Here is a 26342-nt window from a genome sequence, read left to right on the forward strand (position 1 = left end):
ACAGCTCCTCTTAGATTTCTCACAGACATCTCTAACTTAACATCCAAAACAGAACATTTGATTTTCACCCCATAAGCCCGTAAATGGCACTACCATGCACCCCATGCTCACGCTATGACCTGAGTCATTCCTAGTCCTTCCCTTCCCTCTCCTCTCTCCATGTCTAGCCCTGTGGTAAATTCTGTCAGTCCTACCTTCAACATATATATTGCCTCTGGCTGCTTTTCTGCTGCTGCTTCCACCTGGGCTTAAAATCTCTATGTGGCCTTTTATTTTCTGAAGAAAGCTTGGACATGCACACACGTACAAACAGAAGCTGGTAAAGAAAGAAAAATATTTGCAAAAGTCTAATTCCCACTTAACTTTGTCCTTCTCGTTTGGTAAAGTGGAGGTGAAACTCTCAAAATACCTAAAGTTGTCAATGGCAGGACAAGCAAAGGACTTAAATGTGTGCAAAATTCTTCTCCTTCCATTTTGACTTAAAATGGCAGAAAATTCTAAAATATGGAAAAGTGTGTGTACGTATGTGTGTGTGTGTAGTTGTAGAGACATTTATAACTGATATGTTTTTCATTTAAACTCTATGTAGTCACCTTAAAATATTGGCCTTAGGGCATTAACTTACAAAACAAATGTGTTTTAAAATAAGGAAACCATTAAGGTTGACGATTAATTTATGGTGGGTTTTTGTGATATTTAGTTAAGGTCACATGTGTTTAGCATATGACACAGACATTTGAATCAAAGCTTCTATGTTTCGAGACATATAAAAAGCGGTCCCTGACATCTTGCACCCTTGTGGTGCTCCCTGGCTTTTTTCCAAGTCAAAGAATTCCATATGACATCAGTGGTCGTGGTACTTCTATACACATTACCTTGAATTTAATCTAAATTTTGATAAAAGCTTCCGAGCAATTTCTAAAATTCTTGTAAGAACTACAACGTCCAAGGAAATAGTAGATATAGTTCTAAAATCCACTTTGGAAATATACTGGGAAGAGGAATGGACAGTTTGGTTTCTTGCTAAGTGAGAAGTGCTTATTCAGTGCTCTGACCCCTGAACCCCAAAACTCCTTGCCCCTTGATGGGGAAGGGAAGCTCAAATATCCTATCTAATACTGCCTGCATTGTTTCAGTGGACCCCTAGAAGCTAGAAGGATGCTTTGTGATTTGGGGACAATCATTATATAAATCTCATCTCCTTTTGAGAAGCTCAAATAACTCTCTGCTCCTGTATTTTCACCCCCAAAGTCTCATGAGGTGTATGTTCCCCCAGGGCTGATTCACTGACACCTCTGAGGTTAAGAGTTCGTTCTTCCCCTCTCAGAAGAGGAACACAGAGAAGGGCTCTCCTGAGGTGTGCATGAGCAGGTACATCCTGACATGCACCTCTTAGCTCCTTCAGCCCCTTTCAGTGGCTAGTTCATCAGAGAAAAAGCCATGGCCTCCCCCAAAGCTTTGGAGCAGTTGAGTTAAGGCAATCCTTGCACAGAGGTGATCAAACCTGGCTTTTGGGGCCCTCAAGGGACCTCTTAACCATTGAGTAGTTGGAATAAGATCTGTGAACAGAAAAAATTTGATATGTTATTACCTAAATATTATATATTATACACTATCTAAACATTTCCAGTATATCGTGACTTTTTTTTTAACAACTCCATTATTTTATAAAGAAATCAAGAACCAGAAACATTGAACAACTTGCCCCTTTATAATATAAACACTTTTGATACTATATTGTGCTTGTGTGTGAGAGGGAGACTATGAGTATGGATGAATGAATGAAAAACTAAATAGATGAATAAATTGGAGCAGAAAGAATGACTTGGCCTGATCTATAGACGCTCAATCTCCCGTGTTGTCCATCTTCTATCTCAACACTGTTTAGTATAGAGTTGGATTGTTTCTCTTTCCATTCTAGCTTTTCCATTGTCAAGACTTAAATTATGTAAACATTAATGAGAAGCATAAACCCAAACCCCAAAGAGTTAAACATTTTTCAAAAGCTTTAAATGTTTAAGTATTGTAAATACATGCTTTATTTGACAAAAGTGGCCCATAGTCATAAATTAAAATGAAGTCTATGTGAAATTCCACTGAGTATCATTATTCTAAAAATGTTCCCAGCATCTGAATTGCCCCTCTGTTCTCGGCAATGGCTCACATATGTGCATACCACCAAAGGCAGCAGCAGAACAGAGGAGCAATTCACACAGAGATGCATTAGGAATTTGTAGATTCCATCAGTGGACATGGAACTCCATTTTGAGCAGTGTCTGAGAAGAAGGGCTGGCCTAGGATACAGATTTAATGATAGTAAAGTTAAGGGTCCATGATTCCAAACTGGAATTGAAGAAAACCGCCTCCCATAATCTGACGGCAAAATTGCTATGGATAGGACAATCAGCTCAAAAACGGGTCTAATTAAAGCCAGAGCCATGTCAAATTTAAGTGCCAGTCAGTTTGACCTCCAGATTTCAGTAAAGGTCACATTCAAACCAGGAAAACTTGACTAGCTGACTTCAAGATTCCTCCCTAATTCAGGTCTCTGCATGATCTCTAAAATCAGCTGTATTCCAGTCTATCTTAATGATTTTCAGTATTGCTTTCATCTCTTCTTGCCATTTTCCTAACTCGGCATTTCTCTCTCCAGGAGTACATACATACCTTTTCTTCAGCCCTGGAGATGCTCACTAAATCCTCTTCACATTCGCCACCCACACCACCATCAACACATTTTTATTTTTAATCATGCAGACTGGAGGAATTTCCCCCAGTGGGAAATTATACTGAATATCAGTACAAGAGAGCTGTCTCTTCTCCCTGTCATTAAGGGCAATATCAAGGTTTCTATTTTCAAGTTTTCTAATTCAGCTAAACAATACTCTCCCTCTCCAATGAGATTCTTGGCACAGGGGAATCATTTGCTCATCTTTGATAAATTAACTTTGAGAAAAGGAAGAAACAACACAAATCTCTCCAAATCCTAAAGCAAGATTTAAAATTATCAGAGACATTGAGATACTGCCGCTTTGGGATGAGTATTAAAGTTTTAGAAGAGAAACGGATTTGAAAAACTGCAAACATTTTAAATATTTTGAAATTTAAATCTGGGAAAATACTCTAAAGAAAACGTTATAGCAATTTGAGTGCTTGTTTTCCAGTGTCCTCCTTATTTCCTCGTACCCCTGATAATTGTGCTGGTAATTGTTACTGTCTCCCTTTTCACATTAAAGGCTGTCAGTGAGACGTGACTGAATGATATGACAATGGCCAGTCAATAATCAATACATGTGGTCAATGTCTGGGTTGTCTGTCCATAAGCTTAGAAGAAGACCTCTAAAATTTCCATTGACATTCCAGCAACACAGGTGAGATAGCCAAGAGCTACTAAACCATCATATATAACGTCATTCATTCCAGAGTTGTGCTATGTTTGTGGTAGCTGGAGCCTCAGTAGTCATATCTTAATTTTTGTTTAAAAGCCAGAAAGAAAGAAATATTAAGCAGCTGCCAATTATTACTTTGTTCTTCTATCTTATTTTAAAACTCAATCATTCCTTGGTTTCATCACTTAGTAGAATCTTCAGTGTACCATTCCTTGAAAAATTCTTAAGAGGCTAATTCTTTTCACAGTAAATTCAATTTGCTTTTTATTGTCCCCAAAGTAAAAAAGCATTGAAATCACTTCTAGAGCAAATGTAACTTGCTTCCACAGTCTTCTCAAAGAGTGACAAGGGCTTAAAAGACACAAACAAAAGGAGAAATAGTGATTACAGCCTTATTAAGGTGTGTGGGGGCGGGGGAGGGAGAGATAGTCTATTGGACTGTTTTATCTCTAAAACCACTCTCTTCTCAAATGTTGTATTTAAATCTTATAGAATATAGAAGTTATAACAAATTGTTTCCTTATCACTACTCCATTTGAGACCTCTGCCACTTATTAGCTGTGTGACCTCAACAGGTCATTTAATCTGCCTGAGACTTAGTCTCATCAGAGATTGATTTGGGATAATAATGCCTACTCTGTCACAGGGTTATTCTGAGAAATTCATGGAATAATGTCTATAAAACATTTTTATGAATTCTAACATACTAAAATATTAGTAGTAGTAGTAGCAACGATAGGATGTATTACTCTGCCAAATCAAATATATTGCAGTATGGATAAAAGTAGAGAACAAGAATTTGTGTAAGCAGGAGATCTGGAATGAGACCAATTAAAATATTGGGGTAAACCACAAAACTGAGGAATGGCAATGGAGAGAGAATGGACAGGGAGGCCTTAGACAGCTGGGTACTTGTGCAGATTGTGTGAGCCTCTTAGGAATCTTGTAATCAGGACGTTTTCTTTCTTCTCCTTGAGAGACTGTGTTTGACTCAGTATAGGAAAAGAATTTTCACAGCCACACAGCCATGTCTTTGCATTAAGTGGCAACTGGAAGGAAGTGTATGGAGAAGTTAGCATCTTTCATCTAGCCCCAGACAACACCAAGATAAGAGATGAACTCTGGAGCCAACCCCTGGTTTGAATTGCTTCTGGCTGCATGGTTTTTGACAAATCATGTAATCTCTCTAGTCTCAATTTTCTTATGTGTAAAATGAAATAAGTTGATGTTAATAGGATCAGATAAGATAATGAATGAAAAGTACCTGTCATATAATAAGCTTAACAAATTATTTATTATTATTAATTACAACAGTTTTAATATGAATCCAAGCAAAGACTTACCAGTGAGAAAAGGAATAAATGTGATAGTGCTTTATCTTTTTTTCTTTTAAAAAGTGAATGTTTCAATAAATGATTACTAGAACCATTGTAAGATTATGTATGTTGTTAAAAGGGTTGAATTAACCATTTTGCAAGGTTATGGTCTTGATAAAACTGTCACGAAATCCTTTGTTAAGTTCACATATACAAGTAACCACAGATAGTCCTAAACTTGGCCACTTCCTATGAAAATAAAAAGAGTGTCTCTTGTTTAGAATCCTTTTTGTGGGCCAAGAGGGAACTGTAGGCAATTTAAACAGTTATTCTTTCTTGTAAGAGTGGAGGTGGGCGGGTGGGGGTAGGGTTTAGGCTATGGTCTTATGAAATTGATGGATATGGTTATAAATGGCAACTACAGAATTTGCTTTCTGGTTTGTTGGCTGTCTCCTAATGCAAGAGCTCCCTCTGCAGGCTCCAATAACCTTCAGCTTATGCATGGGAAGCTAAATCCAGCTACGTGAGTGCCTGTTGAAAAATCTTTTTATTTGTGAATGTTACTCTAGCCACTGACAATAAAACTGAAAATATCATGGTAAATGCACTTCTTAGGTACAACTAGTGCTGCATTGTGGCAGAACCGGTCCTATCAAATGGTGAAGTGAGTCTCGATCAGCATCCTCTTAGACACATTCACCTGATGTTGTGGCCTAGCATGGGCACATGGCCTATGGAACAAAAGAACTGATACATTTTTAAGACTCCACCATAGTAGGAAGACACTATCTCTGTGGATTCGCACAGCTCATTAAGATACTTATATTCCCATCTATTAAAAAATATGGTACATATACACCAAGGAAAAACCCTAGACAAACAATTTCATCTTTTCTTGTCCATGATTTTTGCACTGTTGAAAGCTATAAGCTATTTAGCTCCTCACAGGCCGTGGACAAAACAGGACCTAGGACAAAGAGCTTGAGAAATCCAGGTTCAAAGCCTGGCTCTGGTTCTTCTTTTTCTTTTTAACTTCGTTGAGGCATATTTAATATATCATAGAATTTACCCATTTCAAATGTACAATTCAATGATTTTTAAATAAATTTACCAAGTTGTACACCTAGTCCCATAAATTCGCTTTAGAACATTTTCTTTTCCCCAATAAGATCCTTTCGGCCGATTTACAGTTAATCCTGTCCTGGTTCCTGGCCCCAGGCAACCACTGATTTACTTTTTACTTTCTGTCTCTACAGCTTTGCCTTTTCTGGACTTTTCATATAAATAGACTCAAACGATATGTGGTCTCATATATCTGGCTTCTTTCATTGAAAATAATGTTTTTGGGGTTCATCCACATTGAAACACGTATCTGTAGCTCATTCCTCTCTACTGCTGAATTTACCAAACTTTGTCTATTTACCAGTTGATGGACATTTAGGTTGTTTCTAGTTTGTGGTTATTATGAATAATATTGCTAAGAACATTTGTATGTAAGTCTTTGGGTGGACATATGTTTTCATTTTCCTTGGGTGTGTACCTAGAAGCAAAATTACTAGATCATAGGTAAATTTATGTTGAGCTTTTTAAGAGACTGACTGCCAAACTGTTTTCCAAAGCGGCTACACCAACAACATATGAGGGATCCTATTTCTCCACATCCTGCTAGCCCTGCCTCTTCATATTTGTGCAGCCTTGGGCAAACTTTAGTTTCCTCTTTAGTAAAACAGATGGCGTAGGGAGTCAACATTTACCAAGTGCCTGCTCTATACTAGACCATGTGATAGGAGCATGCACATTCTTTGTCTCACTTCATTGTCTTCCTCATGAAATGTAGGTACTATTTTCTGTGTATCTGATGAATTTACTGAGGTTCAGAGGAGTCAGGTAAATTAGCCGTTATAATATAGGATGGTCGTAAATACCAGATTACATCAAATAACATAAATGAACGTGCCTAGTATACTGTTGGGCAAACAGAAGGTGGCTAATAAAGAGATTTTTATTTCTCTGCTTTTTCACATCATTCACATCTCAACTAGTTCTAACCTCAGGGTCTGACTTACCTTAACCAGGTCCCACTGCATTTTTGGTGATAGTTGCTAGTTATGGAACCATCACACTTTAGAGACTCTGGAAAGCCTTTATAGAATTAGCCTGCAGTCACAGCTGCCCTAGTGGCAGAAGTTTCACGGTGCCCATCCTTAACCCACGCAGTGGTAATCTTTGCTGCATAAAAGAGCAATGAGATCAGGATGGGGTTATATCTTTTTATGGTTGCTTTATATTCTTATTTCTTTTCACAATGGCAGTAATTGTTTTTCCAAATTTCAAAGAAGAAAGTTCTGAAAAAGTATATATTAAGGCTGCCAAGAAGTTAACTGATTTGATTATTTTGAAACAGGACCCTTATCAGTTGGCTTGAAGATTGTATAACCAGCAATAAGAAATGAAAACAAAGGGAGATAATACACCCTTTGTCAAGTTTAGGAAAGTGATCTGGGAGACAAGGGCTCAGTTAATAGTTTAGTCAAATTCAAGGGCTTGGAATTTAAAAATATTTTTAATATGAAAATTTATTTGAAATATTCTTAATAGGAAATTTCGTATGAAATATGCAGCATAAAGTTTTTTTAAAAATCAATAACTTGTCATTCATTGTGTCTTTTCAGGGAGAGCCTGGTGTCAGAGGCCCTCCAGGCCCTTCTGGGCCTCGGGGAATAGGAACCCAGGGGCCAAAGGTGAGTCCTAAGGTCTGTGCTCGTATGAGGGTCACAGGTACCATCAGTGACAACCAAATGAACTTTAATTTCATAGTGTTCATTTTGGTATTGACTTATTTTTTCTTAATTACTAATGAAGTCTTTTCTCATATCATGTGAACTTTCAGTAAATAGAACGTTTACGTTTATAAAGCCATTCTCTTGCCAGTGTCTCCTAAGAAAGTAGGTGCAAAGTGCTCAAAATATTTCTAGGTTCCTTGGAGGCTGTGCCATCGTTAAGAAGCACATCTTTATTTTGGCCAGAGGGACTTCGGGTGGCATTGTAACAGGATGTCAGCTAGTATACTGTTAAGGCCTCAGTGCAAGGGTCTAGATTGTCTCCATGGAAAGCAAGAGAAACTTCCGTTGGCCCCCTTTGCTCTCATTTCTATTTCTCTTCATTTTGCCACCTCCAATTTAGAGATTTTTCATCCTTTTATTCTTTTAATCCAGTGTTCCTCAATGAGGGAGATTTTGTCCTTCTTTCTCCCCCATCAAGGGGACATTTGGCAATGTCTAGAGTCATTTTAGGGTGTCATAGATGGGGATGAAGTGCTATGGGCATCTAGTGAATAGAGGCCAGGGATGTTGCTAAACATCCTACAATGCACAGAGTAGCCTCCCGTAATAAAGAATTATCCTGCTGAAAATGTCAATAGTGCTGAGGTGGAGAATCCCTGTTTTACTTGTTCATTCACTTGATCAACACGTATTTATTTGATTTGTTCAAAAAGTGAGGTAAAGAAGTATCAGGTATGTTCATAGGGAAAACAGGTATCAATGAGCCACTCATCACAAATTCAAATTCAAATAGGTGTGTTCACATCCAAAATGCACAGAAGTGAATTAGAATCCTGTTATCAGAGAAGAAAAGGAAAAGGCTTTATAAATCAACAATTTTACTAAGGATCACAGAATTACTAAGATTCTTTATCTTTTTTTTTCTTGTCCATTAACTCCATTTGAGCAGTGGGCTATTTCTTAACTTTATAGATCACTTTATGTGGATGAAGATAATCCCAAAATGTTAGTAGTTATCGCTGGGTGATGGGAAGATGAGTCTATTTTTTCTTCTTCAGTTTCATCTTTATTTCTGTTTAACTTTTTTTTTTTTCTTTTTGCAATGAGCAGATATTCCTCTTAAAATCAGGAAAAAAAAATAAAGCTTTTTTCTATACTGGAATGAAAAATTCTGACTCATACAGCAATTTATATTAAACCAGTATTTCTTCAAAGCTTGTTCCATCAAATGCTACTTCAGGAACTTCTGGGATAGTTAAACTAATCTCTCTATTGTGAGACTCCTCAGAGGATTTAATATTTTAATACGTGCTAGGGATCTCCAAGGAGAGGCACGTACCATGAGTAGAACATTTTCCAATCTCATTTCACCACAGATGCTTTTCCTAAAGAAATATGGGTTCTACTTATGCTTTAAGGTTGCACTTTTTGCTTCATTTACATATTTTCTTTAAAATTCAACATGACTATATCACCTGAATCTTTAAATGCAACCCTGGTGAATTAGCACATCATACTGAAATGGAGTACCACATTGAAGGCTACATAGAATTGTGTGTGAGTGATTGTCACCCCTTTGGTGTTTTAGGGGTTAGCAGTATGAGAGCTGGAGGAGCCCAAGCAGACAAGACTTATGCCCAGCAGCTCTGCTTTACATCCTTATTTATATTTGGATTATATGTAGGATTTTTGCAAAGGATTCTGGGGCTTAAAGTTTTTGGGAAAACCACCAATTCATATAAAATATGATATTGGCAGTATAGATGAAGGTCCTGATTACACCGAAGTAAGAATGAAGTCAAGAGCAGTAATATGTTGTTTCTCCTTAAATCTTCCTGCACTTGTCTGATTTCTCTCTGTCTTCCAACAGGGTGATATTGGGCAGAAAGGCTTGCCTGGCCCTCCTGGCCCCACTGGCTATGGATTACAAGGAGTTAAAGTAAGTAAATATGATCGTGCTAGTCACCTCTCAGTTCACTGGGGTGATGGAGAAAAGAGGTTGTAGATAATATAAAATATGACCATCACAAAATGGATTTAATGTAAGCTTAGCTGTTAAAATTACATCTAGTATTTAGAGACACCATCTAGGAGTGTGAAAATGATCTAAGTACGTTACTTTCATGAATGCTAAACATTACATAAATTGCTTGGTGAAAATTTAACCATTGCAATGACTTGTGGTGGTGCTGCTGTGGCAGCCTTGGTCTCAGGAAACCCTGGAAACATGATGGACTCACCGCCTTGGGCTGCACGGCAGTGTCCTGTCATTCCTGTGCAGTCACCACGGAGGCCCAGCTGACCCTGCATTGCAGAGAGCTCCAGCTCCCTGAGGGCCCTCAGTGTTTTTTCTCAACCACAAATATCTATTGATTGCATAGATGAAGATGGGATTGTGGCTCTCGGGTCCCAAAGTAGTCTTGATCTTTTGTGGCACAGGTCAGGCGGTTATATGATGCCACCATCTTGTCCTACTATGAGCTTCCAGCACTGACCATTCCCCTAGATATGGACTCTAGGTATGCCAAAAATTTCCCAGTTAAGTCAGGAGGGAGAAGGGATGAGGCTGGATCTTGAGTGATTCCTTGATATGTCAACTAACCCTTGTGAGGCTAGCCCTTATAGAGGGCAGGAGGAATGTAAAGAGAGGAGGATGGGCCATTCAGGTTAAAAAGCCAAGTATGGGGACAGGCAGAAATGGCTTTCTTCCACTCTTCATTTGTACTCAGGAGTCATGCCAGTCTCTCCACCTTTTTCAAGTCAGCTCAAGTCAGTTCAGAGCTTTCTCAGAAGATCAGGAGGTCCTCATAAAAATAAGAGTCCTGGTAGCTCTCCATGACTTTAGGATTCTGAGGTAGATTTGTAGCTTGGGACTATAACTCCTGCTATGTGTAAACTCTTTATTCATTAAAAGAATGAGCTTCCATACCACTGGTTTCCATTCTCTGCTTAGGCCTGAAGGATCTAATCCTGGCCGAGAGAACCCTCCCTGTGGGTGGTGGCAAAGGACCGGTTGACTGATATTTCAGTGTGAAAAAATAGCCTCAGTGACATGCTGGGGAAAGCAGGTAAACACTATCCAGCAGAAATCCCAATGTCTCCGAAGCTGACAAATAGTGATGACTGCAGTGTTTCATGGTCACAGAGCTGACAAATCAACCTCCAAGACATTCGGGGCCTGGAAATCAAGGAAACTCAGTAGAAATGGCCTCTCTCCTCTATCTATATTTTGACCTCAATGGTGTGATGGGAAGAGAATGAGCTTTAGAGCCACTTAGATCTTTGCCTGAATCTTGCTAGCTGTATAAGCTTGGACAAATCATTTATCTTTGTTGAATCTCAGCTTATTCATCTTTAGAATGGAAATATTAAAGCATATTGTACAAGGTGTTGTGAAGATGAAATTGTACAAAGTGCCTAGAACACAGTGGTGGGTACTCAACCAGAGTTTGGGCTGTGGAGTCAATGGATTTGAATCATGGCTTCCTGAGTACTACCTCTCTGTCTCATTTTCCACATCTGATTAATGGGGATAATAATAGTACTATTTCCTAAAGTTGTCAGGAGGAATAAATGTAATTAAATGAGACAGTGTGTATAGTGCATTTAACATAAGGCTCAGTACATGATTACATATGTAGTAAAAGTTTGTAGTTACTCACATTATTCCTTTCTGCTTCCCTTTCCTTTCTGCTAGTCTTTCTTTTATTTTCCAGTATGAAGGCCCGGGATTCTGACATTCATGTAGTTTAATGCTCTAAAACACAAAATATTGGTGCATTAATTAGTATAGGCCTCGCTTCGTTACCCAAAAGACCCCCAAACATGTAATGGCTCAAATGCAATAGAGGTTTCTGTTCACATTGTAGGCTGTTACCAGTTAGTGGGCAATTTTATTTCACATAGAATTTTAGAGAACCTGATCTCTGTTTCATGATTCCTCTATCTGGTGGGCCTCTTTACCATTTACACCCAGCAAGAAGAAAGAAAGAGTGTGGAGCAGGCACACCTGCTTCTTAAAAGTCTTGGCCAAGGGGTGACAGACATCATCTCTGCCATATTTTATTGGCAAGAACTAGTCTTATGGAAAGATAGTCTAGCCATGTGCCTAGGAGGAAGGGAACTGGTGATTTGGTGAAGAGTTGGCATTTATTGCCACACATAATTTAACCTGTTTCTAGGAAAGGTGAAAAATTTTAATTTATTCGTTGTTCTGAAGTATGCTGGTAGTTCTGGAAGAGAACAGAAAACAAGAGTGGTCTCCATGGCAACTTCCAGAATGCCTCATCACTCTCTTGTGGGGCACAGTCACCTGGGCTTACAAGGACTGGGTTCAGCCCTATCATTTCTTTTATCCTATCTTGAAAATAAAATTTTAGAGCCTTGATATATTCATCCTTATTTCAAGCAGCATCAGGAGCACCAGTGGATGATTTAGAAATTGTTTTGAGCAGACAATCTGAGTACTAGATAAAGAGCTGGACAAGGCTTAGGGTTTAGTGGGACCAGGAAAGGAACAAGAAATGTTTATTTCTGTCTATGACAAAGTCAGGGCCAGAGGACGAGGGACCCCTGAAACCCAGTAGGAGAGCTGCTGTTCGAAGGCTGGGAGAGATGGGCATGGCATCAGGGGAGGGAGGCAGAGCTGGCATGAAGAGCTCAATGTCCTGAGCACCCAGCAATGTGGATCATGTGGAGAATAAGGAAAGGTTGGACTCCCTGGGGTTACCTGGCATGCCCACAGCATTTGAGACCAGCAGGGCTTTGGTGGGGGTGGGTCAGGACAGCTTGCAGGGCCTAGGATAAGGACAGCCGGAAAGAAAATGGCTTTTCCAACTAAAATGCTCTAATTAGAACTTCAGGGTAGAACCCTGAAGATTCTTGGTTCAGTGTTTAAGGTTCAGGTCATTTCTTAGGTAGATATTTTGTTTTAGCAGTGTCGAAGTAACTTTGTCCTATAAACTCCTTTACAGCATGGAAAATTGTCCCCCTGAAAGGCCAAATAGAAGTGACTTATTCACTGAAATGAAACTGAACTAAGGGTATAAAGAGCTCCAATTATAAAAAGTCAGGGGTAAGCTTGATATACACTAAGTTGTAAATATCTGCAGAAAGATTATGAGGCATTGATATTAGGAAGTTTTTCTAGTTTCCCAAACTCATAACCATCTGTATGATGTTATTAATATGACAAGGGGAACGACACGCACACATATTTTAATATGATGACTTTCTGGTATTTCGATTTAAAGTTTTCTTTCCCCCTCCTGACTGCAAACAAGCTAACAGCATCAAAAACAGAAAACAAAACCAACCATGGTAACAGTATGATCACTTCATTTATCATGAACACACCTTAGAAATTAAATTGAAACAGTAGGGAATGTAGTTAACAGCATAATATAGATTGTGTATGTGCTTATGCCAGAAACCATCTTTCAATTAACTTCTAATACTTTTCTTGTATTGTAATTTTCAAATTCCCACAATGATTCTTCTACACAGAAAAGAGTTGCCAGAACCATATGGGAGGTTTACACTTTAAAATAGTTCGGAGTTTTGAGATTACACCTGCCAAAATGCCTGTAGCAGGGGAGGGCTGTGGCTAAAACTTAATCCTGGTAATCAAAATCCACAAACCTAGTTTTAGACATTGAAGGTATTCCCATACCTTTATACCCTTTATTATCTGTAAAACCAAATTAACAACAATGATATGGGTTACACACCAAAGCCAAAAGCACTGAGTCCACAGTATTCTTTATACAGGTTGTATAGGTTAGGGACAGTTTGCATTAATTAACTGGGGCTGGCCCTGAGGCCGTTCGTATTTCACACTTACTGGTTCACACTTTCATTTTCCTCCTGGGCCAACTGGCTCTCATTCTTTCTAGCCAGTTAGGAAAAGAGATGGCTTTTTGTTTGTTTTTTAATTTCTGAAGCTGAATCTGAGGCTATGGTAGGATATTTTTCTCTCTCAAGCTCACTAAATTTTCCTTTTTAAATCGCCAATTCCCCAAATCAAAAACGGATTGGAAACTTTAGCCTCTCAATTGGGTGGTTCTTGACTCATCATTACCAGCTTATATTTATTGTCTTTTTACCATGAACAAAGCTCTATACAATGGCTAGTGACCGTCGCAGAAGTTGGCTTGACTTCTAGCATGCTCCTTTCACTGCCAGGAACCTAAAAGGAAAAACTAATGCCTAAATCATTTTTTCCAAAGTAAATATTAGATCCTGCCCCAAGGTTTACTATGGCTTCTCCACTTTCAAAAGAAAAGTCAAAAGGACTAAAGACTTGGTAACAAAGACAATGTCCAACACCATGTACTGATGCTGAATATTAAAAGAATAATAAAAAGATTAAAATTTAAATATCACCAAGTTAGAAAATTATATGAAACATTTCATTTAAGCAGTTATATACTAAAAGTACTCAGTATGCTATAATAGTACAAATTTATAATTATGGTAAGCATGCTGACATTTTAAATTGTTCTGACTTTTTCTCTCCCTACTTCCCTCATGTCTTCTGTCCTTCCTCCCTTCCTGCCTACTACCCACCCAGTTGTATCTATGTAATATATAAAGACATAAATACTATATATTTCTTTTTATTCTTTTGTAACAGATATTGTCTATATAAAACCAAGTTGAGTGAAGGACATAGATAAATTCCTCTTAGATGCTGCCACTGTCTTTATGGTATTTCCCATGAATTTCACTGTTGAAAATTTATAAAAGGTACTTTATCTTTTTCCCATCCATCAATGCTTGGTTAGAAGTAAGTTACTAGTATATATTTTCCCCCTTCTTTCAGCAAGGGAAGAAGTATCTTTACTGTTCAGAGCTTTGAGCTTGAGGAGAGAAGCAGGGCCATAATACATTTTCTAAATTCCACGCATTATCTTATTTAAGGCTCACCAGCTTATGGGGTAGGCTCCAGGAAATTAGGGTATAGAGATGTTAAGTAAGTACCCAGGATCACTCATAGCCAGTTCTCCACACAGCCTCCATGAAGGAATCATGTGTTGGGTAGAAATCAAGTCAGAGTAAATGTCAGATAATCAATTTGAGACTTTCAAAAGGAAATGACACTCAAAATTTTTATTTGCATGTTGAAATTAAAAGTTAGCCCTTTGAGAACTGAGATACATGCAGTGAGGTCTTTTTTCCTGATAATATAAATTCGTTAAAAGAAAAAAGTATGAAAGAGTACTTCTTTTTCCCGAGTGCAGTTCTGTCAGAAGGGAGGGGTTAGACTTGGTGATCTTTTGAAATCAATTGGCAAGCATATGACAAGGAATTGTAGCTGGATCTGGGCTGGCAGGTGTAGCTGCCCTGGGTGAGGCTGTGATAAACACTATTCCCATCACACATTCAAAGGCTTATTGAGTCCTTTCCGGTTTGGCTGGTTGAAGGACATATTCTTTTGTATTGCAAACTTCTCTGACAAGCCAATGAGTAGCTAACTGGTCTGTAATCTAAACTGTTTTTATTGCTTTTACAAATATCTTAAGAACTTTACAATTATTGGCTTTATATTATCAGTATCTATGCTTATCCAGTTGCAGATATGACTTCTCGGTTTAAATATGAGAAGTGAAGGGAAGTGAGGTAAGTTGCCTCTTCCAGGTCACTCCGAGAATCCCTAACAAAGCAAAATTTTTTGGGTATGTATGGCTCAAACTGACAGACCCTGATAAAGATAGCCCCAGAATAATCTTTCTTTCATCCTATGAAAAATTCTTCGAGCATCAATTCTTCAGAAATGCTTCTCACATTATCAGGGTGGGAATCATGGGCCCAACTGGTGTGCACTCTGCTCTAGGAAAAGTCAAACTGAATAAAAAGAGCATGTATTGAAATGGAGAGAAACAGGCAGAAAAATGATCTGCTTCTAAGACAGAGAGGGAATTGAGGGTGGGGGAGTGGAAGAAAAAGAAATAAGAATAGGAAATTGGTTATGATGACTTTTTTAGGTACTATGGTTAGTAGTACTTTGGGCCTTAAAGTCTTCTATTAATTCTGAAATTAATGTATTTACTGTCTTTGGTTAAATTTGATTGGTGGTCTACTTTATCCTTTTACTTCTAGCTTTTTGTATCCTTTTATTTTACACGTTTCCCTTAGACAACATGCATTTCGATTTTTAAAACTCTAGTCTAACAGTGTTTGTCTTTGCCGGGGCATTTAGTTTATTTACATTTACTTTAGTGAACTTTTAAAATTTATCTACCATCCAGTTTGGGGCATTTTGTCTCACTCGTTCTGCTTCTTTTTAAATCTCTGCCTATACTTTTTAAGACTAGTTAATTTTTAACTTGCATTTTCCCCTTTACTAGTTTGGCATTTATACATTATTCTCCTTCTTTTTCCAATATTTACTGTTAAGAATATTCACATTTACTTTATGAAATATGCATATCAATTTTCTGGTTGCTGCAATAACTCAGAACACCCTAATACTATTATTGTTATTTTATATTTTAACTAAATTTTAATGCCTTGATACATTTTTTTAATACGTGCGCTATTTAGATTTAGTCACATATTACTACACTCTTCCTCTTTAATCCATCTTGCATCTAAGACTCGAACTACTCTTCTGCCTGTCTTGGATTCTGCAGAATTTTTTTTTTTTGTGATGATCTACTAGAGTAACCTGTTTTTGTTTGCCTGAAACTGTATTTATTTCTCCTGAATATTTTCTTAAAGGATATTTTTCTGAGCATAGAATTCTAGATACACAGTTTGTCCTCTTGGTGCGTGGAAGATTTTTCTGTCATTTGGCCTCCATTATTGCTCTTGAGAAGTAACCTGCCAGTCTAGCTATTCCTTTTTGTTATTTGCTCTGTGGCTTCTAAGGCTTTCTCTTTTTATTTGGTGTTATGCAGTTTCACTATGATGTATTTAGGTGCAGATTTCATTTTATTTATCCTGTTTAAGATATGTTAGAATTACTGATTCTATGGACTAGTATTTTTTTTAAAATAAATGCTGGGAAATTCTCCGCTTTATCTTTTCAATAAGTAATCTGAAACAATCTGATCCAGTCTTCCCAAGCATCATACCGTCTGTCTTTCTGGAACTGCAATTTGTTACACCTTTTTACTCTTTTCTCCTACATATATATCCTTTCGTATTTTCAATCTTGTCTAAGTTACATTATGGCAGATATTTTTCTTGTCTGTTAGTCTTTCTCACTCAATACAATCTCCTTAGAGAGACCACCCCTAACCACATTATTCCATCTTTACTCAGATCTCAATCATTTTATAATATTGTCCTATTTTATTGTTTTTGTAGAACTATCACCATATGAAAATATTTCTTTGTTTACTTGTTTATTACCTGTCTTCCTGTCAAAAGAGAATCCCTGCTCTCGAAGATTAGGGACTTTGTTTCTTTTCTCCATCTCTAATTTCCTAGCATCTAGCAGAGTGTTTCACATGTGATAGGTACTTAATAAATGTTGGTTTAATGAAAGAACAGAGTACTGAGTAATTGAATGAATATATGGAGGTTATATGGTAGATTATGGTAAAATTCTATCTGTAACCATATTGTCGACCCACAAAATTTTTTGTTCCTATATACTTTAATTCAATAAATAATTATTGAATTCCGTCATTAATGGATATGATAAAAATGATAATTCCCCACACACACAATTCTAGTGTTTTAGGATTAGTGGAAGAACCTTACTCTCACAGGCTGGTCTACTTGGTTTACCTAACAGGTAGAAGCTTATCTGGAAGTGCTGGATTTGGCTTTCTTGAAAATATATTTTTGTGATCAAATGATCTATTACCACAATGAAAGCTATACAAGTAAGCGCATTAATTTGATATAAATAAACCAAAGGGTATTATATCTGATAGTTCTTTTATATGCTCAGTGGATTTTGCTCAGTGATAATCAGAGTGTATATACAATAAATTCTTGATTGATCTGATATAGAACTTACTTTTAAAGACTCATATTAATAGGTAAAAGAACTAAGGGGAAGGAAACATAATCCATCATTACCTGTCACAAGACCAGCCAATCACTATGAAATATTGTTACAAGTTCCATGTCCTTTTCAGTTACTAAATTAGAAATATATGAGAGACCCAGCGCTATCCAGTTGTTAGACAGTCTCAACTTTGTACTTTAACTGGGAAGTTTAAATCTTGGAAATGGACAGATTTTCCTGTGAGTTCATATTTGTAGAGATGACATTTAAAGAGTAGTACTAACACACTCATTATCAATTCCTATTCATTGATGTAAAGACAGTGAGCTTTGATAAGATTTTTTTTGGGGGGGGATGTATACAATTATACCATTAAATATGGTCTCTTAAATTTAAAAAAATAGATTTTTTATCTAATAGAATACTAGTCTTCTAAAAGTCCTCCACTGCCTTCTGTGGGCTTTAAAATAAAATGTGATGAGTCAGTAGTTCTCATTGTGATTATTAAGCCAGTTTTACAAAGAAATAAATCTTTCACAGACCTCAATCTGCCTTCCTCCTTTAATTACCTTACTGTGGTAATTTAATAAACTAAACATTTGCTGTGTTTTCTCGCTACACATATACTTAAAAAACAGTGCACATAGACTCTTTGCCAGGACTGAGATGAGTAATGCTAATATGCCTTTCAAAATAGAATGTTTTTGATTTGCCTATAAGGGAAATAAGTTTATATACAAGTTTTTAAATCAGATCTTCTTTCTGCTCAAAGTTAAAGATACTAACGCCAATATTCAGTCCTGGCTAGTTGTACAAAATTTTATTTTGACAATTCATTCATTAAGTATTTATTGAGCATATGTAAATATGTCAGTCTCTGTTCTAGGTGCTTGGGATGTATCTGAGTAAAAGAGACAAAGATTCCTGTCTTTTATGGAAATTGTATTTTATTGGCAATAAATATAATAAATGAGTTATTCTGTATGTTTGAAGATGAAAACTGCTATGGAAAAAAAAAAAAAAGGAGAGCAGGGTAATGAGGAGGGAGGGTTATGATGAAGTTTTAAGTGGAATGGCCTCATGAGATGCTAACATTTGAGCAGAGACCTTAAGGAAGTAAAGGAGAGAACCTTGTGGGTTTCTGAGGGAACAAGCCGGTAGAGAAAGGAGCTCATGCCAAGGCCATGTAATGGCAGGAGGGTGCATTTGAAGAAGAGCAAAGAGACCTGTGTGGCTGGAGAGGAGGTCAGGGAGGTAACACCAGCGAGGTCAGAGAAGAGCCAGCTCACATATAGTCATATAGGCCCTCGTAAGGACTTTAGCTTTTACAAAGTGTGAAGTTGGGAGCTGTTTTCTTGTTTTTGACCAACAGCTTGATATGGTCTGACTTACTTTTTAAAAGAATAACTGTGACTGTTGGACTGAGAATGGACTGTAGCAGGGCCAGGATTGAACCAAGGAGGCGATTCAGGAATCCAGGAAATCACAAATATCATTTGAAAATCTAAGTTTTAGAATCTAGTTTACATAAATTTAACTCCCTAGAAAGGATTTATATCAAATGGCCTGTGCCTGAAAGCAGAAACGTGTAATAGAGAACATTCTGACAAAATTGATGCCAGATATATATATCTGATTACGAATTTACCAGCTGAATTTTAAGCTCTTGAATCATACCGGACTGTACTTTCTATCTGGACTGTGGCACGAAAATAAAAAAAACACCTAACCCCAGATACAGGTGTCATTAGGCATTCAGAGAGAACAAAGGTAGGATTTTCCTCTCTCCTTTTGCCTTTCTCTCTTTTCCCTTTTTCTCTCCCCTCAGTCAATGATAATTATATGTTGAGACGTTATAGATGAAATTATGTGATTTAGGACATATATATGACAGAAGTACCACTTTTTGTTACCTGATTTCCCTGCCAAACTCTAGAAAAAGAGGTGTCTACCTTCTATTGGCCATTAGAAAACTTTCTGGAATGTACGTCTTAATAAACTAAATCCTCATCCATAGTATAGATGTAGATGTGAATATATTTCCCCAAATCTATTTTATAACTTCAAAAACCTTTATATATTTTTATATCAAGAAAATACATCTAAAGAGTTTTCAACATGTACGCAAAGGGATCAGCTTCAAAAATTAGCGAGACTCCATATGATCTGGGCACCCAATTTCAAGTCTTTTTCAACCCCTCAGCTCTCAAAGATCTAGTCATGATGAAAGTCTTTCTGTTTCCTGTGAAAGCCATGTTCCCTGACCCTGGTGCTTTAGCATATGCTGTTCTTGGAGAAATCCCTTTCACCCCCTACTTCAACAGGCTCACTTTTACTCATATGTCAGGGCTCACGTTAGGTAGCACTTCCTCCAGAAGCCATCCCTGTCTCCCTAAATCTGTGCTCCTTTTGTGTTTATGGCACACTGCATAATAACCCTCATCATAGAACTTATCACATTATATTGTAAGTGCTTGTTCTCTTATATGAACACCAGACTCTGTGAGGTATATGAGATTAGCAGATGTCTTGTTTATTTTTTTGTGTGTGTGTTTTGTTTTTCGTATCCTGTATACCTAACACATGCCCGACTCACTTTAGGTATCCAATAAAAATGAATGATTACTGTCTGTAGCCTCTCTCAATATTAATATCTTGCTTTATATCCAGAGCAATATTAGTCAGCAACTACAATGTGCTAGGCACTGTGCTAAGTGCTGAGAATAGAAATGACCGTGATGGCTAATGTACCTATACATGGAGATTAGATTCTATAGAATGGCAGTCTTTATTCTCTTATATTCATTCAGTTAAAAAAATTAAGAATAAAAACATACGGTAGAGAAGAAAATAAGGACCTATGAATTGGGTCTATTGGTTCTTTATCTTATAAAGGTTAAGATGGCTTTGCTTAATATTTTCACTTGATATTTACTTCACTAACAGTAAAAACTACAAGTCTACATAGTCTGATTCTCTAAACATCTTTATAAGGAAATTTTCTTTCAATCTGAGACATCTGCTACATACCTCTCTCGTATGCCATCTGATTAGCGCAACATGTTTGTTTTGAAAGTATTGGATAAAGAATGGTATATGTCATGGGACTGGGAACCAGTAAGACTTAATCCATATATCACACACCAAAATGAGCCCACTTTTTCTGAGCCTAGAATACACGTGTTTACAATGTACCACTTCTCATTGCAAAAGACATTAATGTCATTGCAACCAGCCTTGACAAGAAGAAGTAAAATGTCCTCAAGTTTAACCCTGGTTACTTTGCTTATAAAATAATGAACTAGAACTAAATCCTAATAATGTCAGCCAATGTAGAAAACAGTTTCCCAGAGTAACCAGTTATATTGATGGTAGATTCTAAAGTATGAGTTAAAAGAACGAAAGACTCAGGGTAATACTTCTCCCATTGGGAGAATCCCTTCTCTACCTGCTTTTGTTTATTTTGTCAAGAACAGTTCCTTATTGGCCATGTTCTTTGTCCATCTTCATTCTGCATTCCTAGCCCCTGACATTCCATGCTTCGTGTTAAAACAAAACAAAACAAAACAAAACAAAATTGGAGTAGAAGCTCAGGCAGTGCATAGGTAAAATTTGGGGCGTTCTTCATAGGGATTGGGGATATGAACCCATGCCTGGCATATTCGAGGAACATCAATGGTAGAATGACTGGAATGTAGTGAGTCATGAGGTGAGAGAAGAAGCTATCAGAGGGCTTTGCACAGAGAGATAACCTGTTGTAAATCATGTTTAAAAGTATAGTTCTGGCAGCATGAGGCAAATAGACTGTGAGGGTAAAGAGACAAAACCTTGAGATAGGAAGATATCGCCAAAGTGCAGGTGTGAGATGGTGGTGGTTTAGCCCAGGGAGGTGATGGTGGAAATGGTAAGAGATGGCTGGATTCTGGAGTAGATGTGGGGTATAAGATAAAAAAAGTTAAGGATGACTATGATTTTTGGTCTGAACAACTAGAAGGATAGAGTTGCCATTTTCTGAAATAGAAGAGACTATAAGAACATGGAGATGGGTAGGTGTGCAAGAAATCAGTTCACATAATCTGAAATTTAGATTTGGACATGTAAAGCTAAACCTCCAGTGGAATTATTAAGTAGGTATTTTGGGATAGAAATCTAGACATCAATCTAGAGATCAATACAGGAGATATAAATTTGATTTAATGATATATAGATAGTATTTAAAGTTTTGAGAGTGGATGAGAACAAATGGGAAGTGAATGTAAATAGAGAAGATAAAAGATCCAAGGACTGGGCCCTGGGCCCTCCTGCATTTGGAGGTTTTTATAATGAAGAAGACATAGCAAAGGAGACTAAGAAGTAGGAGCCAGTGGTGTAGAGAACCAAGAGGAAGTGGTTCCTAGAAGCCAAATGAAGAAGTGTTTCAAGAATGAGGGCATAGTCCACCATTTTCATTGCTGCTGATTGGATGAGAACTGAACATAGATCATTGGCTCTGACAACATGGAAGTCATTGCTGACCTTGAGAAGAGCTGTGTGTACACATAGACACACACACACACACACACACACACAGAAAGAGAGAGGGAGAGAGAATAAAACAGATGGAAAAGTCTTAACAACTGATGAATCTGGGTGAAAAGAATATGGGAAATATTTGTATCAGTATTGTAATTTTCTGTGTTTGAAATTATTTTAAAATAAAAAGTTTTTAAAAAGATAATGGTAAGAAAAGAAGTGAAGACAGAGTATACATGCAACACTTTTGAAAAGGGGAACACAGAAACTGAGTATAGATTGATATGTGAGATTAAGAAGGTTCTTATTTATGATGGAAGATATTATGGTATCCTGTATGCTAATGGAAAAGATCTAGTGAACAAGGAAATACTCATGATGCCAAAGAAAATAGAATTGCTAGAGGCACGTCCTTGATCTTTTGAATTAGAATGGGCTTCTACTAATTCCTCTCCTTTCTAACACAAGAATCTATTCTACAGCATTCTAAAGGGTATCTGACCATCTCGACCTTGCTTAGACAGTCCAGGCAATGGGAACTTTTTTACTTTTTTGGTATGTCTTCTAATGACCTTGCAACAAATTCAAGAAGCTTTGTAACTTTTAAAAATGAAAATAATACATACTTGTATCAAATCCAATTACTTTACAATCAGGCAAAGTTGTGAGAATTTCCCTCTTTCCCCTCAGTCCTTCCCTGTAGAGGTTGCCACTTTTTGCAGCTTGGTGTGTAGCTTCCATAATTTTGACTAGATGTGTAAACATACACCTATATAGTACAACAGCCTTTAAAATCATTCTATACATAATTTCCCCAACTTCTCCACCTCCCATCCAGTTAAAAGAGCATTGAACGGCCCTCCAAATCAATATAAAGATTTACTTTATTTTTAACAGCTAAATAGTAATCCATTACATGGAAGTAAAATAATTTATATATTTCCCTTTCTTAAATGATGCTACGGAGAACATTTTTGTATTTTCCCATACTTGTCCTAGTATTTCCATTTCATTGAGTTTTGAAAGGCTTGTTCTACAGCTATAATTGGTAGAGTTTCCTTCTTTATGTTGAACCGAAATCTGCCTACCTGTGAATTTTTCTGCTGCTGTTAATCCTTTGATGTGGTTTTCTTCTTCTATTTGATCATGATTCTAGGCTTATAAAAATTTGTGAGTGCAATTTTATTGTATAGATATTTGTCTCTTTTACTGTTAAACTTTAACTCAAGTGTTCTCTTGCTTGAAACAAGTATCGTGAATTAAAAACCTGAGTTAACATTGTTAATAACTGAATTTTCTTGAAAAGTATGTTTTTATAGGAGACTGTGACTTTGTAGATCTTCTCACATTATTTCAATCTGTTTCCCGGCCACAGAAATGCCAGTCATATCACTGTGTTCTGTGGTATATCATGACCAACAACTCTTAAATTGTCATTAAACAGTCTAGAAGAGTTTGCAGGGAACATCAAGACAAAATTTCCATATATGAGTAAACTCCGCCCCTCTGCAAGTGGCATTTGAATTGTCAGAAATAGTATCTATCGTATTAATCTAGAAGCAATGAGAAAGGAAAACGGCATATAAATGAATGAGGTTGAGGACTGCCTATTGTACTTTTATTTTTTTATTTTTAAAAAAAATTAATGTAATTTTCTTTATTAAAAATATACTTGATTATATTTATCATTTTCTTTTTTAAACAAATTTATTATTTTCAGATATTGTTTTTATTTTTTATTGTGGTAAGAACACTTACCATATGAGATCTACCCACTTAAAGTTTTGAATGTATAATGCAGTATTGTTAACTATTGGTAGTATATTGTATAGAAGATCTCTAGAACTTATTCACCTTGTGTAATTAAGACTTTATACCCATTGAACAATATCTCCTCACCTCCCCCTCCCAGCCCCTGGCAACTACCATTCTACTCTCTGCTCCTATGAGTTTGACTATTTTAGTTATCTCACGTAAGTACAATCATGCAGTATTCGTCCTTCTGTGACTAGCTTATTTCACGTAGCACTCCTATGATCATTGCAGCACTATTTACAATAGCCAAAATGTAGAAATAGCCTAAATACCCATCAAGGGATGAATGGGTTAAGAAAACATGGTATTTTCACACAATAGAATATAATTCAGCCCCGCCAAAGAAGGAAATGCTGCCATATGCAACAAAATGGATCAGCCTGGAGAACATTATGCTAAGTGAAATAAGCCTGTTATACTTTTACTTAAAGAATTCATAGGACTTTATAAATATTGCTTCTTGAATCCCCGTAGCATATTCAAAAAGAGACACATAGAGAAGCTAATATTGTGAATTCTGGTGAAAGACGTTCTCTGAGAGGGCAATTAGCTATTAGTAGTTTTTGTGCTTTTAATTCTTGGTGGAGAATGACTAGTTTATAGAATGCTACTATCTTTCAGTAGCTCTAATCCTTTTTGACAAGTGATAAAACTGGGAGAACAATACAGAGGCATATACCCTATAATCCACATCTTAAATATAAGAATTTAAAAGCAATATACTTCCAATAAATAAATTAAAAAATAATAAGAAATAAAAGCAGTATACTTCCATTATGGTTTTTTGATGTCTGTGCCAGCAGTATCCCCAGAATTTCTACACGGGAGGGGCAGCATTCTAAGTATCTGGATGGCTGGGGGCCTGATCAAGAAGCATGTTGGCAGAGCAGGCACTCTGCTTGCAGTGAGTTGGAAGTCATCAGTGTGGCTGAAGGATATCATAGGATGAAGGGTGGGGGTGATCACCCCTTGGTCTGATCTTTGGTGCACCTCACCAAATCTACTGACAGGAAATAACTTAGGCCTAAGAGAAGACCTGGCTAGATGTCACTTTGGTATATTCTTTTTGATATAATTAAACATGTAATATATAGTATAAACAATGTCCCCATTTTCCCAGAACCATATGGTAATGATACAAAGTAAACATCATTTTTTTTAGCAGCCATCACACATAAAAGTGTGACAGTTAAACACATTCATTGTGACAGCTGGAAATGCTACTTTCCGCTTATTTATAAAGCTGCCTGCTGTACTTTTCTGTTTATCTTAATAGAAAAGATTCCTGCCATGCATTTCCTCATGGTGTTTCTGAAGTCTACATACACTGAGCCTAGTTAATTCTTATTAGATTCTTCCCTTTGGCTATGTGTCCAAGGATGCATGGCTTATACATTTTGCTATATTTGGAATTTCTAGGTTTTTTTTTTTTCCCCTACATAAAATAACATTTACAGGTTCCAGGCACTAGGACCTGCATATCTTTGGGGGTCAATATTCAGCCTACCCCAGCATTAAATCAGCACAAAGGAGGCTCTGCCTTTCACTGCTTCTGGGTCCATTCTTGTCTGTTAATGAACTGACATATGGAAAAGAAAAGAATAATTGCAAAAGCATACAATATTTTATGGAATCCTTTCATTCATCACACTTACACACAGGGACTGAGTATGTGTTAGGTAGGAGTCCTTGAAGCAGGAGGCTGTTTCCTGATGCTGTGGTAGCGGCCATGGCCACACAGGTCAGCAACTTCCGTGCCCTTGCAGCACGGCCGAAGTGGCTTGTGCAGTCTGAAGAATGCTCTCTAAACTAGTCACGGCAGTTTTCTAACTTGTGGTTAACCCCTTAACTGCTTTGTTCAACTGTCCCTGAGGCCAGCACCACGGTGGCTATTAATAAAGTGGACCTGGATTCAGCTCCAGACTCCAGGCCAGAGGACCTGCCTAAAAACACCTCCTTTAGTTAAAATCTCAGCTGGCACTTTTCCGTACCTCTCTATTTTGTTACCTCTTTTCTACATTGATCCCCAAAAGCTTATCAAAAAATTTTCTCATATTAACCAGAGAAGCACCTAGGTACCCGTGGGGCTTTGTGAGGCTAAATAAGACAGCGTTTAGAGTGCAAGGTTCCTAGACAGCTTCTACCAAAAAGAGAGCCAGCATCCATATCCACTCTCTCTAGCTCCGTATGACATGTAGGGTCCTGAATCGGGTTCCTCGGAAGGTAGAAAGATAAACAAGATGAAGTGTTTCTACTTTGGGAGTTTACAAGTAGGACAGAAAGGATGTGAGCATCCCGACCTGTTATGAGACACACGCTATAAGGAGGTGTGGGTTGATATGGCAGTATTGCTTTTGGCTAGCGAGAGGGCTGAGCGGGGAAGACTCCTTGGATGTGTTTCGTGGCTTAGACTTGCCCGCAAATGCAACAAGGGTATTCAGCAAGCATAGACAAGGTCAGAACACACACACACACAGAATCCCAAGCCTGAAAGAGTGAGAGGTAAACAAAAGAGGGAAGCCAAGAAGAGAAACAGATGTGGCTGAGTAGAATTTGTGTATTT

General features: G+C 37.3%; 1 protein-coding gene across 2 annotated transcripts in view; it reads left to right on the plus strand.

Annotated features, from left to right (window-relative positions):
* The window catches only part of COL28A1 (collagen type XXVIII alpha 1 chain), a 130435-nt gene that overhangs the window by 69755 nt on the left and 34338 nt on the right, over window positions 1-26342 (plus strand). For both annotated transcript variants that reach the window (XM_039878025.1, XM_039878026.1), the window contains exons 26-27: window positions 7378-7446; window positions 9359-9427. In XM_039878025.1, coding sequence (XP_039733959.1) covers window positions 7378-7446; window positions 9359-9427 — 138 coding nt within the window. The remainder of the gene's footprint in view (window positions 1-7377; window positions 7447-9358; window positions 9428-26342) is intronic.

The sequence above is a fragment of the Pteropus medius genome, unplaced genomic scaffold (genome assembly GCF_902729225.1).
Source record: "Pteropus medius unplaced genomic scaffold, Ma_sr-lr_union100, whole genome shotgun sequence".
In the NCBI taxonomy this organism is placed as follows: domain Eukaryota; kingdom Metazoa; phylum Chordata; class Mammalia; order Chiroptera; family Pteropodidae; genus Pteropus; species Pteropus medius.